The 17,464-nt window shown below is 49.1% G+C and overlaps 1 protein-coding gene and 1 long non-coding RNA gene across 2 annotated transcripts in view; one reads left to right on the top strand and one right to left on the bottom strand.

The window, feature by feature from the left end:
- Positions 1–7,254: 7,254 nt before the first annotated feature.
- On the bottom strand, positions 7,255–17,391 carry LOC123367019. The gene is made up of 3 exons (XR_006578265.1): positions 17,255–17,391; positions 12,566–12,686; positions 7,255–7,387 (listed from the first exon to the last, which is right to left on the bottom strand). It is a non-coding gene; the product is annotated as an uncharacterized LOC123367019 (long non-coding RNA).
- Positions 12,955–17,464, top strand: part of CAPN2 (calpain 2) — a 50,178-nt gene continuing 45,668 nt past the window's right edge. Inside the window, exons 1-2 of the mRNA XM_045010995.1 lie at positions 12,955–13,345; positions 16,703–16,772. Coding sequence (XP_044866930.1) covers positions 13,046–13,345; positions 16,703–16,772 — 370 coding nt within the window. The 5' untranslated portion in view covers positions 12,955–13,045. The remainder of the gene's footprint in view (positions 13,346–16,702; positions 16,773–17,464) is intronic.

The raw sequence follows: 17,464 nt of genomic DNA, 5'->3' as shown, positions 1-17,464 counted from the left end.
CCAGAGTAACATATGGAAAACGTGGGTGAATACCCACTTCTTCAGATGCAAGCCTGAAGAAGTGGGTATTCACCCACGAAAGCTCATGCTGCAAAACGTCTGTTAGTCTATAAGGTGCCACAGGATTCTTTGCTGCTTATATGGAAAATGATACACAAGCACCACCTAGCGGCAACAAAGAGGACTAAAAGGAGAGGATCACTTATTCCCATTCAGCAATGAACAAATCAAGTCAGTTACATCTCAGAGGGGAGAGGGTTTTCAGTGACCATCAGCACGCATAAAGCTGTCATAGGAACGGATTCCAGCAGCAGTTGCTGACTCTACCCTGGAGAATAGGAGGCTGGCAGCTCTACCATTGTGTTCTCCGTTTAAATGGAAATTAATGGGTGTTCAGACCCATTGTCAGAATCCCAGGCACCTGGCAACCCTGAGATGATAGGGGGCAGACCCTAGGCACTCTCTGGAGGCAGTGATAACAAGGGAGCTGTTTTCACAATCTTGTGGGGCTCGGAGGGCTCATGGCCTCATGCCAGCCCTGTACATTCAGTGGTTGCTAGTGAGCTAATTCTTTACTCTTTGGGGATGTGTTTTGCTGGTTTTCACATGTGGCCAGATTAATCCCTGGGGTAACCCCGGTGACTCTCCCCGACAAATACCTACTAGATAAGAGTGCTATGAAGTCAAAGGAAACTGAAGATGGATTGCAAGACTCATCATTAAACCTCGAGGGGGAAATTTTCAGAAGCCCCAAAGACATTTAGGAGCACAAAACACATTGACTTTCCATTGGACTTAGGCATCTAAATACCTTCTGTGCTTTCAAAAGTCTCCCCCCATCCCCAGCTGCCTGGGAAAACTAGTCTTGCAAAATACTTATCGCTGGTCTCCAGATATCATCACATGAAAAAATGACATATAGATTGAAAGCACTAGTAATAGTTTAATAATGGATATATCTAGAGCTGGTCAAAACATTTTCACTAAAAAATGGCTTTTAAGATGTGGGGGGAAATGCAATGATTTTTGTGTAATCATTTTATATCATTCAAAATTGTCCAGTTTTTCATCAAAGCAAAAAAAATTGCTTTGAATCAGTTTTGTAGGGATTTTTTCCTTTTTGTCCCTCCTCTTTTTCATGGGGGGGAGGGAAAGGGAGAGAAAGGAGGGAACAAACTATACCAGGAAACAAAAATAATTGTTTCAACCAACATTTTAAAAATTCTATGAGCCATTTAGAATGAAATTAAAATTGTTTAATTTTCTTTTTAATTAATTGCCATTTTTCAACCAGTTCTAGATACATACTTTACATGGGAGATTTAATTGCAGCAAAATTACTAGTGTGTAACACTGCTCTCTACTGGACGGAATCAGAGCAGCTGAGCAGTGGTGTTGGCCCTGTAGTGAAGAGAAATTCTTTTATTTTGACCAGTAGGGGCCAGAAAAACATGACATCTATCTCTCTATTACTGCAGAGTTCTGAGTGGCCCGAACTAAGCAGCACAGGAAGAACCATGACGTTCCTAAATGGTCCCAGGTATGGCTCTGAAAGTTTTTTTCCATTGCAATCTATGATGATCCAATATATTTTCCATACCGAGGTATGAGGGAGTGTACATGAAGATGCCATTGAACCAGTGAGGTTTTATTCCATGGAAATCCAAAAAACGGTGTCCATTTCTTAGACCTGGCTGGGGAGGAAGATGGCTCACTTGCACCAGTAGCACTCATCTCCTGGTTGCAGTTATGTGACAGGCTGAAGTTCCACACCACATCTTGGCTCATACCCAATACTGACAGTACAATGGCATTACAATGCAGTAGTGAAGTGTGAAGAAGGGTTGCACTTTTAAAGATGACGTACCTAATGCTGCCAACTCTTGCAATTTTGTAGCTAGTCTTGCAGTTTTGGCCAATATCCGCATCCGCGCATGTGTGTTTGAGAGACTGAGGGGCTCACTGCCTTGTAGTGATCAAAACACTTTCTCCCCCAGTAAAACTGATCCCAACATCGAGAGGTGTTTGTAAACTGAGCACAAAATGGTTGCCATGTTCCCCAATACTGCTCTCTAAAGGGCTTTAGGGGGCTGTAGAAGATGGTTGAACAGGCTGTATGTAGAATTCTATGTGCCACAGCTGCCGGATGGAATCAGAAAGGTCTACACAAAACTCAGTTCCATTTCATCGTTGCCTTTTTGCTGAAAATCACACAGTGCTGATTAGTGGCAGCTATACACAGCTTTACCACTAAGCGGAGCCACACAAATATTTTAAAAAGCAGTCATAACAATTACATCCTACGGTGCAGATGAGCCACGTTACAGCGTAGTTAAATTCTAGGCTAGCAGGAGGACATCTCATCTTACCGTCCCCATTAAGCAGATGAACTTCTTGCACCAGTGACTGATTCTTTAAATAGGCCTAGTCTTTCACAAGCTAGTTGTTTAAATAGTTCAGTGCTGCCTAGTGATCAAGTTTGTGGACCTTAACCTGCCTTTAATATTGTGCCATGTACCTGTGGTGTCTCACTGGACCTAATGTGTTCTTATGCAGCTGTCAACATGGAATTGAATATTGTCATTTAAGAACACAGCAGCATATGGCTGGCCCTATGTTTTGTGAGAACTTATGCAAATTAGCATTAGCAGATCCTCTTCCAGTACCCCCATCATATCTGTCTCATTTCTCCCACACTTCAACATCCTGTTTAAAATACAGAGACCCTCCTAATTGTGAGGATCTGTGGCTTCTAGTCACCTCCTAGGAAACCAGGAGAGAAAGCTGAACCTTTTGAAGCTAAGTCGGGAAGGACAGTTAAGAAATTCAGTAAGTGGCCTGACAGAGCCAGCTGTGATCACAGAAAAGAAATCAGGAGGCTGACCAGCTGGATATCAGAGAAAAGGTCTCTTGTGTGGCCACATAGGTCATAAAGACCTACAGTTGCTTCTTCTGCAGTGGCATGTGACTTCAAGGAATTTAAATTTGCTGTTTGATAGAATATGTTCAGCTGCAAAGAAGGTTTGTTCCTTCATTGGGTCAAATTTTCTACAGCATTTAACTGTGCTTGCCATAAAACAACAGCAAAAGCACTGGAGAACCCAGCAGTGAGCCTCTTTAGGATTTTGGCTCAGGTGCTGTCTTCATATTTGACTGAATAACACACATACTTTGAGTCAAAGGCAAGCCAGACACATTCCTGGTGTCTGACTTATAAAAAGGTTCTGAAGGCTTCCTTTGATATAAAGTGTTTAATGAATGCATAATGTATGCCACATTTTCCCATTCGGTAGTAGTTATGGCTTACATTGTCTTAAGTGAAGGATAAATGTATATGGAGTATACTTCTTAGTATAGTAGAGACATTTGAATTCTAGAAGATACAAAGACATCACCAGAGGCCCAGAGTGATGCCCTAAGGCCACAACGTTAAAAATAATTTTTTCTCATATTTTTCAAGAAAACCACCCTGCAATAATTTCATTAGTAGTACAAATGAGGTATTTTATGATCCTTTGCATTATTACTGCTTGAAAATATTTTTTATCCGATCAGATAGTTCTGAATAGGTCCTTAGTAGATACATGTCTTGGGATACCAAGTTTTAAAGAAAGTCCATCTCTTCAAATATAAGCCAGATGATCACTGAACACAGAACATGGATGTAACACAGAATGTTAAAGTGCGTTCAGTGCACAGAATATTAATACTCTTCACTGGAAAGTGAACTGTGATTGGCTTCAAATAATCCCTGACTCAGACAGAAAAATATGTAAGAAATGGTTTTAATTTCCCCTCAGGACAAAACAATATTACATTGGCAGCAACTGGCATGTTAGCATGCAGCTCGAATGAAGAAACTGCCTAAATATTTGTCAACTACTTATGCTAAACAATCTGTTCCATCTTGTATTTAGCTGTGACACTGAGTAAGTTTCCCAGACCTGAAGATGAGCTCTGTGTAGCTTGAAAGCTTGTCTGTGTCACCAACAGACGTTGGTCCAATAAAAGATATTACCTCACCCACCTTCTCTTGCTAGTACAAGGTACAGCCAAAGTTTGGCAGGGAATTAGCAGCATGCAGGTTAGAAGCACAAAGGAGAATGGATAGATTAATAAAAACAATCGCAGTGGTAGATCTTGTTCAGCCACCAAGAGCAACTCCAGCCATGAAAGTAATTTATGGCTGTAGCCATACTAGAAGAGGCCAAAGAGGAGGAAAAGGGTCAGCAGGAAATTGCAGAGGGTATAAGGTGACTGAGCTCAGATTTGGACCCTCATCTATGTATTTATTCTAGGTTTGAATTACTTATTATTTCACTTTCAGAAGGAGACACTATATAGAAGCATTTATCAAACTTCGGGTCAGGCACTGGGTTGCTCTGGTCAGCACTGCCAACCAGGATGTTAAAAGTCCCATCAGCGGTGCTGCCCAGCGAAGGCAGGTTAGAGCCTACCTGTTTTGACACCGCGCTGTGCCCTGGAAGCAGCCAGCAGCGGGTCTGGCTTCTAGGCAGGGGGGCCTGAGCACGGGTTCCGCATTCCCATTGCCGGGGAGAGGGAGGGCAGTGCTTGCAGGCAAGAGTCACGTGAAATCGCTTGCGCAACTCTGCCTAGGAATGGGACCTGCTGCTGGCCATTTCTGGGGCGCAGCGCAGTCCACAGTGCCAGGACACGTGGGAAGCCTGCCTCCGCATCTCGGCTGTGCCGCTGACCAGGAGCCACTGGAGGTAAGTCTGTGTCCCAAACCTGGAAACCCTTCCTGCACCCCCAACCCCCTCCTGTACCTAAATCCCCTGCCCACAAGCCCCCCCAAACCCAGAACCCCTTCCTGCACCTCAAACCCTTCATCCCCAGACACACCCCAGAGCCTGCACCCCCAGCCCAGAGCCGTGACCCCCTCCCTCACCCCAAACCCCTGCCCCATCTCTGAGCCCCCCTCAATCCTGGAGGCTCTCATATAGTCATAGAATATCAGGGTTGGAAGGGACCTCAGGAGGTCTTCTAGTCCAACCCCCTGCTCAAAGCAGGACCAATCCCGACAGATTTTTAACCCAGTTCCCTAAATGGCCCCCTCAAGGATTGAACTCACAACCCTGGGTTTAGCAGGCCAATGCTCAAACCGCTGAGCTATCCCTCCCGCACTCCAAACCGCTCATCCCTAGCCCCACCCCAGAGCCTGCATCCCCAGCCCGGACCCCCTCCTGCACCCCAACCCTATGCCCCAGCCCAGAGCCTCCTCCCACACCCTGAACCCCTCATTCCCAGCCCTACCCTGCAGCCCTCACCCCAAACCTCTGTCCCAGCCTTGAGCCCCTCCCACACCCCAAATCCCTCATCCCCAGCTCCTCTTAGTGCTTTCCAGGAGGGAGGGGGGGAAGTACAGGGAGCTGCACGCTCGGGGAGGAGGCAAGGCAGGGGCATGGATTTGGGAAAGGAGTTGGAATAGGGGCAGGGAGGGGGCAGAGTTGGGGTGGGAACTTTGGGGAAGGGGTTAGAATGGGGGTGGGGAAGGTGTGGGAAGAGGTGGGGCAGGAGCAGGGCCTCATAGAAGGGGTGGAGAGGGAGCAGGGCCGGAGGCAGCGGGGGGGAAGGGGGCTTTTGTACATTTATATGAAAAGGTGTCAGTGATGCGGCCCTCAGGCCAATGTACTAGTCCTCATGTGGCCCTCCTGGTGATTTGAGTTTGAGATCCCTGATCTACACTGTTATTTTTAGCACTGTAATGTCCCGCTGCCGGAGCCTTTCCCCATTGCCTGCACCCTACCACAGCCTTTCACTGCCACATGTATCTGCACACCGCAGTGTGGACGGAGCCTGCTTTTCATTGCAGCATGTAGCTATACATACCCTACACGCCATTGCAAGTCTAGCCAAGGCCAAAGGCCCTATAATGCTACCAGCTAAAGAAAATTCTCTAGAGAGGAAGCAGTAGAAGCCTGTAACTTTGGAACAGGTGGATCTGAGTTATCTTCCTGCTGCTGCTGCTGAGTATCTCAGTGGCTATGGTGTGCAGCGTAGTGACAACCGGGAACTCCATCCAAGGATTTGTTACAACGTGAGTATGTCCCTCCATTATGTTGAGCAAGATCTCCTATTCCAGTCTGTCCAGTATACTTTTATTTCCCTTTAATGAACTGTTATTTACTTTTCCTTTGGTTTATTTGTATATTTTTTGTCCTTAGGGTTAATGGCAATTATCAGCTGAGACCCCTTTTGCCTAAAGGTTGTTGTTCCTTCTGCATGGGAAGTGGAAGTGCTCACTTCCTCTTCTGGTAAGCAAGACTTTTACTTGTCCTGTGTGGCACATCAGTTGAGCTGAACACACTTTAAGAACCACCCATAGGCTTTGGATTTAAATACATCAAGAGGAAAGGGCTTCTCACAGGCTGAGTTTCAAAGGCAAAGGCTTCTCTAAGGCCTGGTCTACACTAGGGTGGGGGGTCGAACTAAGGTACGCGACTTCAGCTACGCGAATAGCGTAGCTGAAGTCGAACTACCTTAGTTCGAAGTACTCACCCGTCCAGACGCCGCGGGATCAAAGTCCGTGGCTCCCCCGTCGACTCCGCCACCGCCGTTCGCGGTGGTGGAGTTCCGGAGTCGACAGGAGCGCGTTCGGAGTTCGAACTATCACGTCTAGATTAGACGCGATAGTTCGAACTCCGAGAAGTCGAACGCTACGCGTCGACCCGGCAGGTAAGTATAGACCTACCCTAAGCTAGAGCTTCCCCCTCATCTGCAGGGTGCAGGGGAGAGACCGAGACCCACCTCCTAGAAACCATGCCCCTCCAGACAGAGATTCTTAAAAGCTTACTCTACACTAGGGCTTCTCAAACAGGGGTCGCCACTTGTGTAGGGAAAGCCCCTGGCAGGCCGGGCCGGTGTGTTTACCTGCCCCGTCCGCAGGTCCGTCCAATCGCGGCTCCCACTGGCCGCAGATCGCTGCTCCGGGCCAATGGGCGCAGGCCGAGCACTGGCGTGGCTCTGGTCCAACTCTGCCCAGCACAACCTTTGTGGGGAAGGGGCCTGCCCCTTTAATGGCGTAGTCTCCCCCCACTCACACACACTCCAGATATAGTAGCGGGGAGTCGGCACTAGTAGTGCAGCTCTGGCCTAGCAGCCCATCCTCATCCCCAGGAACGGTGCTAGGTTGCCAGGGGTCTGGTTTTCAACTGGAAAGTCTAGTCAAAAAGGGGACCTGACAGTGTCTGGGCAGCTCTACTGACCGGTCACCAAAAGTCTGGTTACCTGACTGTCCACAATTGGCTTCCATTCCGCCACCAGGAGGGCGGGAAGAGCAGCTGCTGGCAGAGCTGGTGGAGCATTCAGGAACTTCCTGGCTCCGGCCGAGGGAGATACCAGCGGCCGGCTCCTGCAGGGAGGGATACTGAAGCGTGCGGCATTTGAGGAGCAGGGACAGTGACTGAGCTCATTGTCCGGGCCCCCTTGCCCCTGCCCCACCTTTAGGGTGTTGCCCCCCATCCTGCCCCACTCCCCCTCCCCCCCAGAGTGCAGCTCTCCCCCCCATATCCTGCCCTAGTCACCCCTCCACCCCTGGACAACAGCTCTCCCCCCCCATCCTGCCCCAGTCACCCCTCCACCGCCAGAGTGCAGCCCCCCCATCCTGCCCCAGTCACCCCTCCACCCCCAGAGTGCGGCCCCCACATTCTGCCCTAGTCACCCCTCGAGCATGGCTCCCCCTCCATCCTGCCCTAGTCACCCCTCCACCCCCAGAGTGCGGCTCTCCCTCCCCCTCCATCCTGCCCTAGTCACCCCTCCACCCCCAGAGCATGGCTCCCCCCCCATCCTGCCCCAGTCACCCCTCCACCCCCAGAGTTTGGTCCCCCCATCCTGCTCCAGTCATCCCTCCATCCCCAGAGTGCGGCTCTCCCTCCCCCGTCCTGCCCTAGTCACCCCTCCACCCCTGGAGCATGGCTCCCCCTCCATCCTGCCCCAGTCACCCTCCACCTCTAGAGCCCTGCTCAGCTGGTGGAGGGAGGAGGTGGAGAAAGCAAGAGTGGGGAGGGAGAAGAGGAACAGGGGGCGAGGCCTCGAGGGAAGAGGCAGAGCCGGGGTGGGGTCTCAGTGGAAAGAGGCAGGGCAGGGATGGGGGAGGTTCTGGCCCTCAATGTTGTTTTCACAAATTAGAAAATTGGCCACCCTAAATAGTACCGGGGTGGCTCTAGCCCGGGAAGGCCTGGCCCAGCTGTCCTGCTGCACCAACAGCAGCCAGGAGCCACAACCATCATCCAACGACACCTTTCAGAGGGAGGTACCTACACAGCTAAGTGTCTAGCACCAGCCCTGTGGGCAGCTAGGAGTCGAGACTCCCTGCAATCTCACTTCATCGCTTTCGCTCTCACTCTACAATAAAAATCCACTTTAGCACTGGCTTCTCATGCCCTGATTACAGACTAACAACAGTTTCCTTCAGGAAGCAGCAAGTTCCCTCTCTGTTTGGGGAAAGTTGGCAATTCAAATGGCCAGCAGTGGTGCAATCACATGGAAAAAGTGAAGCCATGCAACCTCATGAGTAAGGAAAACAACTCTGGAATTCAGTCACCCCACCCCTCCCATCACCAGCAGCCATGGGCACAAAGCTTTGGGCTCCACCTCACCAGCTGCAGGGCTGGTTATTGTTAGCTCCTTTGCAAAGCAGTGGATGGACTTTGCTAGTATACAAATGACTGACACAAGCGACAAACTGGATTAATGCTGACTTGAGAGCAGGGACTAATATGGGATTTCAAAGCAGTTAAAGTTCATTACCTCTGCCACTCTCCAAATGGCTTGAATTATTCAAATAAAGAATCCAACTCATCCTAAAAGGCTTGTATTACTTCAAGCGTTTTACTCCCCCTCTATGGGCTGTCTGTTTTGTAACTGCGGACAGTGCAGGACAATACTGTAATCTTACTTAGGCAAAACTTCCTTTCATCCCAACAAGAGTTTGGCCTGAGCGAGGACTGTAGCACTGGACCCAACGTGCAGGCTGCTGTCTGTGAGGGTTTAAGCTTGGCAGTGAGAGTGGGCGAAGGCAGCTCAGAGAGCTGGCTCTAGGAGATTTCTAAATGGGGAAAGGCTAAATGAAGCATTTAGGATTTTGTTTTTCCTATTCCTGAAAGACAAACAAGCATTTGAAATAAAGAAAAAAAGTCACGGTTTTATTTTAGTGCCCTGAATGTGAACACATCAAAGCAGTTCTTGGTCTAAATAAAACCTTATGATTCCTCCACCCAAACCCAGATTATGTTTGTGGTTCAGGCTGCAGGAGTAAACAAAGCAGTCCTAGCAAGGTGGAGCTGCTTATAGACAGGTGTGGCTTGGTGTCTTTTATCACTCTTCAGTAGGAGACAAGAGGCTGAAATCTGCGTGGATTTATGGCACATGGCCTCAGCTGTCACTGGGACTGCACAGGGTGCATATCATCAGCAAGTTGGCTAAAGAACTGGTAAGGGGTGCTGTGATGGGGTGTTCACCTCAACCACCCCTGAAAGGGTCACAAGAGGCTATTTGACAGGAGGGGCTGCACTGGGTGAGGTAAGCTGGCTATACAGCCTTAACTGAACCTGACCCAGCAGGGCAGGAGGAGGCAGGGCTCCTATAAAGCCAGAGAACAGAGAGCCCAAAGAGACTGGTGCAGGGGGAGAGACTCAGCAGCAGTTATTCAAGGTTGCAAGAAAGGAGTGGGAAGAAGCCTAGGAAAAATAGGCACAAGCATGAGACTGGATAGACGTTAGCTGCTGATTTGTGGTCCCTGGGCTTCTTCCTACTCCTTTCTTACAACCCTCAGAGTAACTGCTGACTTTCTCCCCCTGCAACAGCCTCCTTGTGCTCTCCTCTTCCAGGCTTTATAGGAGGCCAGCTGGGTCAGGTTCAGCATAGCCAGCCTACACCTCACCCGGTGCAGCCCCTCCTGGCAAATAGCCTCTTGAAAGCCATTTTAACCCTTTCAGGGGTGATGTGGGATGAGTTCAGTCCATCGTCCATTCAGCTGTTCAGAAAAGGACAGGACCCACAAAACCCACTGTGCAGAGCATCTTCTTTGTGCTGGTTTTATACTGTTCCATAAAGCAGGCTGGGCCTGCTTCTGACTCAGGGCTTGTCTACACTTACAGCACTGCAGACAGTGGCGCAGCTGCACCACTGTAGCACTTAGTGAAGACACTAGCTATGCTGGGGGGAGAGCTTCTCCCTGAGAGGTGGTAGCTATGTTGCTGGGGGTTAGGTTGGTATAACTACCTCGCTCAGGGGGGGTGGATTTTCAGCTAATGTCCCATGTCAGGTGGCACCACTAGCAGCCACTGTCTTGAGAGTCAGAGTAGCTGAAGCCCTTCACTTTAACCACACTATATAAGGCAGGGGTCGGCAACCTCTGGCACGCGGCTCACCAGGGTAAGCACCCTGGTGAGCCGGGCCAGTTTGTTTACCTGCCGCATTGGCAGGTTCGGTGGACTGTGGCTCCCACTGGCTGTCCCAGGCCAATGGGGGTGGCAGGAAGCCACGGCCAGCACATCCCTCACCCACGCCACTGCCCCCATTGGCCTGGGACGGCAAACCATGGCCAGTGGGAGCCGTGATCGGCTGAAACTGTCAACACAGCAGGTAAACAAACTGGCCCAGCCTGCCAGGGTGCTTACCCTGGCGAGCCATGTGCCAGAGGTTGCCAACCCCTGATATAGGGGACTAATAGTGTGTGGAAGGATGGACTGGGGTTAAAACACTGTACTGGGATTCAGGTGAGCTGGGTTCAATTCCTGGCTCTGCCACAGACTTTCTGCGTGATCTTGGGCAAATTACTTACTTGCCCTGTGCCTCCATCTATAAAATGGGTGTAATTACTCTTCCTTTCTCTGCTTAGACCAGCGTTTCTCGCATGCAGCCACCAGGGGCTTTTCTTGCTGCCACAGCCTTCTGGGTGGTTATTGGGGTGGCGGGGGCAAAGCAGTGGCCCCTCTCTGGAGACACAAAAGCTGGAGGAGCAGGTAGCCAGTGAGTTCCCCACCTTCCCAGGGGTGGTGGGGTCAGGCTTCATCTCTGGGGTGGCAGACTCCAGCCCCAGGGCTTTGGGCTCCATTCCCTGAGCTCATCACTTCTAGCCCCCACTGCTTCCCCTAGTGCCCCACTGCCCCTGGCTCCAGCTGGCTCCATACCCACCTCCCTATCTAGGGCTCAATTTGTCCCTGGGATTGCCAGGGCTGAGTAAGTCTACTGTGAAAAGTGATTTGTGTGTTTGTTAATATTTTTCCCAGCAGACTTAGTAGCTAGCAAGTCTTAAAAAAAAAAAGCAACCAATAAAAGAAAAAGAAAAAGTAAAAAGAACGGGCAAAGCACCTTATTTGTGTTTCTATTCTGTTTAGGTCCAGTAGGAATAGAGACAACCAGGGCCGGCTCCAGGCACCAGTGCAGCAAGCAGGTGCTTGGGGCAGCCAACGGAAAGGAGAGGTATGTCTGGGTCTTTGGCGGCAGGTCCCTCAGTCCCTCTTGGAGGGAAGGACCTGCCGCCAAATTGCCGCCGAAGAATGAAGCAGCGGCAGTAGAGCAGCCGCCGAAGTGCTGCAAATGCGGCTTTTTAAAATTATTATTTATTTATTTTTCGCTGCTTGGGGCGGTTAAAATGCTGGAGCCGGCCCTGGAGACAATTGTACTTATTTTTATTATTGAGTCTGCTAAAAAACCCTACATAAATAAATGACAATGATTTGGATATGGATATGTGCATATTCATTTGTTTTTCCTAAAGTTAATTATTTTAGGGAAAATTGTCAGAGCAGCCACCAGCAAAAGCTGGTGGTTGCACTCTGAGGCCACCAAAAAATTTGTTGTGAGAGCCCCTGGTTTAGACTGTAGGCTCTTCGGGGCAAGGACTGGACTCTTACTTTGCACTTCTACAGTGCCTAGCACAATGGGGCATCTGTTGGGATCTCAAGGTTTCACTGTAATATAAATAATTAATAGTAACAGAGGTAATTGTAGATATTTCTTGCAACCTGGAACTCCAAGAAAGGCAACAGAACAATGCAATGGGGAAAGGACCATGCCTGCCATATGTACAGCTGATGTTCAGTTTGCTACTTTTCCTGGGTATTTTGTACAGCATCAATAGAAAGTGTTTCAAGATTTAAGGATCCCCTCAAAATGTAGTTTGTCAAAGGGAAAGGTGATAATAATCCTCCAGAGCCTTAAATTCCAGAGATTCCCAAAGCATGTTACAAAATATGAACATTGCATCACCCATTACTTTCAAATACAGCCAGTTTTGGAGTGGAGGAACTAAAGAGGAAATGCAGTAAAGGGAAGTTTTACATTCAGTACAGATTTATCCCCTTTAGTTTACAGGGTAGAGAGGCCTGGGCTTTGGTGCCCAAAGGTTTGAGTTTTATTCCATCTGACAGCCCAGGCCAGAGATCATGAGAAAGCAGTGGGCATGGGATTTTTACTCCAGCGGACCTCAGATACTCAGAATAAGCTCCCCCTGACAGTCGGAGTGTATAACACACTGGCTAGGTGGGTCATGTCCCCTTCAAATGGCTGATCCACACAGTGGTTAAGAGCTGATTCCTACCTGCTAAGAGGTTGCTCCTTTAGTTCAAATGGCAGAGGTCTGTGCTTTGGAACAAAAAGGTCCCAGATTCTGTTCCCATGCTGGGGCCCAGTTTTTGCAGATTTCTGATCGAGGGAGGAGACTGTTTAAAAAGAAAATCAAAGAAAAGGACATCTGCTTAAGGGGGATAACAGGCAGGGGACAGGCACATCCCAGTTAGGAGGATTCCACCTTACCAAACAGGCAAGATGTGACTATCAGCAACACTAGTTGACAGATGCTAACATCCAGGCACCGAGCATCACTGCCCTCTAGTAAATACCCTCAGAGGGACACTAGAGGGAAGCTGCAGCTTTAAACACGAGCCACACCCAGTTTTTGCTGCAGATTCCCCCCCCCCCCCATGATGATTCACCAGCTGTTCTGCCTCCCAATACTGCTGGTGCTGTTTACTTCAGGTTTCCTACGTCTCTGCTAAGCAGCTGGAAGGTTTGCATTTTTATGTTACCCACAGGAGCGCAGACGGCAGCAAAGCACCACCAGCAGCAGCGGGAGGAGGCAAACATGTCTGGGATTGCAGCTAAATTAGCTAAGGAGAGGGAAACGGCCAGGGGCTTAGGCTCCAACGCAAAGGCGTTTAAGTACCTCAGTCAGGACTTTGAGACGCTGAGGAACGAGTGCCTTCAGGCTGGGAAACTCTTCCAGGATCCATCCTTCCCTGCGGTTGCCTCTTCTCTGGGGTACAAAGAACTGGGACCAAACTCCTACAAAACTCAGGGCATCACGTGGAAGAGACCAACGGTAAGAGACCTGCGTGATGGGCCCCATGGGCAGCAGGGAGTCAATGTAAAGGGCAGGGCAAAGCCATGCCATTGTCAGGAATAGCTGTGCTAGCTTGGCTAGTGAGGGGAGGCTGCAGTGATAAGGGTGGGCTTCCCCCCCCCCCCGCCCGCCCCCATATCCAGGGGAAGTCCTGCGGGGAGGAAGAGATTTCTAAATGAAAGAGTCAAAGGATACTTTCTATAAAAAGCTGAGCTGGACTTTTCAGTGCATGACAGCTGCAGATGGGCCCAACCCCCGATCTTAACCTCCAGTCTCTGAATTTTAGGGATGCGGGGAGGAGAAAGATCTGCTCTGAATTTTGCATTAGGTCCTTCTCTTTATTAATGAGCCAAACCCAGTCCCTGGGATGTGACCACCCCAAAGTGGTTGGGGATTTGGATCAGGATCTACATTTATTGGCTTGAGCCCGTCTCTAGCAGGAAGAGAGATTAAATTACACCTGACTAGGTTATAGAAACTGTTACTCTTAAAGGGAGAGGGGAAGTCACATGGATTGGAGGTCCCTGGCGAAGCAGCACTCCCTGACTGCTGTTTAGCCAGGGAGGATGAATGCACTCTTTCCAAGCTCAGCACACACAGCAGTGACAGCCTGCCTATTGATTGAAAACCTTTTCCCTATCCCATAGAGAAGAATGCACATTACTGGTTCCCAGAGTAGCAGCAAGCTGCTAATGGACCAAGGGAGGCAACCTCCGAGCGGCATGGTGCTGTCACACAGCCAAGACGTGAGGGTGCAGATGCAGGAAGTTAATGGTTCAGCCATGTGTAGCAGGCAAAGCTAAAAAGTTTCAGCGGTTGGGTTTGGATGTATTCAAACCTCTTTGGTCTAGAAAACTAGCTGGAAGGGTTGTGGGAACTCTGGGAATTTCTGGGCTTGAAATGCTGAGGCATAAAAATGAACAGAAGGTTAAGTGAAACTTGGTTTGAACTCAAAGAGATTCAGTCCAGTTCAAGGGCCAGAGTCACCTGGTGTAAGGCTGGAGTAACTCCACAGGAGTCAGGGGAGCTATATTGATACAAAGTTGGGCCCTGATCTTCCTCTCACATTGATTTTATAATTATGCCAGATATCTTGCTTATCTTGAGTTTGATACAGGAAATATTTTTACTTTTAAGACAGGAGCCAGTATTTAAGCCAGCCAGAGCCATGGATGGTTTTCAGTGCAAAACTCCACAAAGGGCAAGACACACAAGAATCCGCATTCACATTCCATTGCCCTCCCACTATGTTTTCAGTTGTAAAAAAAAAAAAAAAAAAAAGCTTTCATGTAATAGTGCCAGTGGGCTGTTCATTGACTCGTTTGTTTGCATTCCCAATCTACATAACTAATTCAGCATGGTTTGTTCATTTCAAATAGGTGTAAACAGGCATGAATTCATGTCCCAACTCTCTCACCCTACCCATCCTGAGATCCACACCCTACAGCTACACAGGTCTCTTGTGAAATATACCTGTCAAGTTTTGGAGTTGTTACAATGGATTCTGTCCCCATCACTTACCTATTTTTTTCCTTCTCTTCATCCTACTAATGTTGCTTGCTTCATTCTTAATTTTCCAAATCATGTGATAGTCTTTCCCACTTTAATGTCCCCTTCCCTCTCCAGATATTCTTTCCTCTACCCTGACTGATACAGGAAGGTTATATTTTCCTGCCAGCTGTCTAGCATCCCTTACCACTTAGGCTCTAAACAATCTTTTGTAGATGTACAGCTGAATAAAGCTAGTCAAAGCTTCACTCTGAATTCTGCACCCTTTGCAAAGGGCTACATTCATCCTTGGTGTAGCAGGAACTCCTTAGGGAGGAATTTGGCTCAAAGTAGCCCCACAAAACATTGAAACAGCTCCAAAAACAAATGGAAAAATCCATCAGGGGTAAGAGCCAAACAACTAGAGCCCAGTCAATATGCTATTTTATGAAGGGGCTGGTCGCCAAGCCTCTGTTTACTTAAGGAACCCGCTGTGGGGTGGCTGACGCTGTACAAAGTTTTCTCTGCTGCTTATGTTTTGCCTTATAGCCTACATCACCTCTGCAGACGAGCATGTCTGCTTTGGGTACCATTTTGATCTGTCACCACAGAAAGCTGCTTTTCTTAGCACAGGGATGAGTTGTCCAAGACATGGAGGCTGTTCTATACAATATGCCACTCAGCCTTTGTCCCTGGCAACTTAAAGCAGCTCATGCTTACTAGGCAATTGCCAAGCACTCATTCAGATCCCAGCAGAGTCCTCTCAGCTGTTAATCCTTCCAAGGTAGATACGAGTTCCCAGCAATTAACCATCTCAAGGTCCTTCAAAGATTAGGCATTAAAATCTTGTATGTATAGGCCTGAAACTGTGCCTGCTGTAAAAACAGATGTTTGCCTTGGTTTTCCTTGGCCACGATTTCCCTTACCCATCGTTGTGCTGTGTTGGTACACCGGCCCCCCCGCTCTGCTCCATTCTTGGCACACTGGTATCCTCTTTATGTAATGGTTTTGATATGCTTTGCAATGGAGAGGGCAATCATAACTAAGGGTATGTTTTAGTCCTGGGTATTCTTAGTAAAAGTCACGGACAGGTTGTGGGCAGTAAATGAAAATGCATGGCCTGTGACCTGTCCATAACTTTTACTAAAAATACTCCTAACTAGAACTTGGGCCAGGGACCGTGGGTGCTTGGGCAGGGGAGGGGGAGGCTGTGGGTGCTTTGGGGGGGGGGGAAGGTGGGTGGTGGTGCACAGCCCAGGACCCCCGCTGGTGCTTGGGGTGGAGAGTTGGTGGAGCTGGCAGCCTCCCTACATAACTCTGACCGGCATGTCCCTGAAGCTCCTAGGGGGAGAGGCAGCCAGGGGAGCTCTACGTGCTGCTCCTGTCACAGTGCTGGCTCTGCAGCTCCCATTGGCTGGGAACCGCAGCCAATAGGAGCTGTGGAGGTGGTGCCAGCAGGCACAGGTAGTGTTCTGAGCCCTCCTGGCCACCCTGCCTAGGAGCTGCAGGGACATGACGGTGGGAGCCTCCCCTTCCAGGTAAGCACCACCATGCACCCCAACCCCCTGCCTCAGCCCTGAGCCCCCACCCACACACCCAAATTGCCGCTGCTTACATGTACCCAAACTGCTGCTGCTGGCCGCTGCAGAAGTCATGATAGTCACAGAAAGTCATGGAATCCGTGACTTCTGTGACAGACACGCAGCCTTAATCATAATACCCCATGGCCATAAACATACAGAAACTAGGGTTGTCAGTAAGGAACAGTCTTGGGAACTCTAGTATCTTAACTACACTGTCTATCCTGTGTCTGTCTATTTAAGAAGTACTTTATGCATTTCATTCCAGGAACTGTGTTCTAATCCCCAGTTTATTGTTGGAGGTGCCACCCGCACAGATATCTGCCAAGGAGCCTTGGGTAAGACAGATCACCTGTTTGATTTTCAGTTGTGGCATCTTACTGTGCTGTCCAAGTTCCACCCTGTTAGTGTTTCATGTTAGTCTCTTAAATAGCTATTTAATTCTTTCTCCGGTCCCCCCACCTTGTATTGTTGATTGAAAGCTCCTCCAGATTGGATTCGGTTTTCTTTGTCCATTGTATGCAGCACCACTGTCTGAATTAATAATGATATTTGTGACAAGTGCCCAACGCTATTATGATGGGTCCCACATTTCTCCTTCACGTGATGGGTCAGGGCGCTGCCTCTATTCTTGGGTGTCAACAGCTCCACTAGTGTCCTGGTGGGGAAGGGAAGGGGAACAGGGAAGGGACCCAGCCCCACTCTCTACTCAGGGTCCCAGCCCAAAGGGCCCTATGGACAGCAGCTGAGCACTTGGAGCTGCAATTCTTTCCCCTAGGCTACCTCCCATTATGCCCCTTCAGCTTCTCAGGCTTCTTACCCCCGTCTCCCCATTTGGGCAGGATTTCTCTTGGTCCTCTGTGCCTGGGGAGTCCCTCTGCTCTGCTGGAGCAGTTTTTTCCCCTCTCTTGATCCTCTGGTCAACAACACTGCTTCTCCAAACTACAATCCACTCTCCTTCCCTCCTCCTATCCAACTGGAGCAGAGGTTTTTATTAGGTCTCTGGCAGGGCCTTAGTTGGCTCCAGGTG

This window comes from Mauremys mutica, chromosome 3 (genome assembly GCF_020497125.1).
Source record: "Mauremys mutica isolate MM-2020 ecotype Southern chromosome 3, ASM2049712v1, whole genome shotgun sequence".
Taxonomy (NCBI): domain Eukaryota; kingdom Metazoa; phylum Chordata; order Testudines; family Geoemydidae; genus Mauremys; species Mauremys mutica.
Note: the sequence above shows the minus strand (reverse complement) of the source record. Positions and strands in the feature narration are given on the sequence as shown.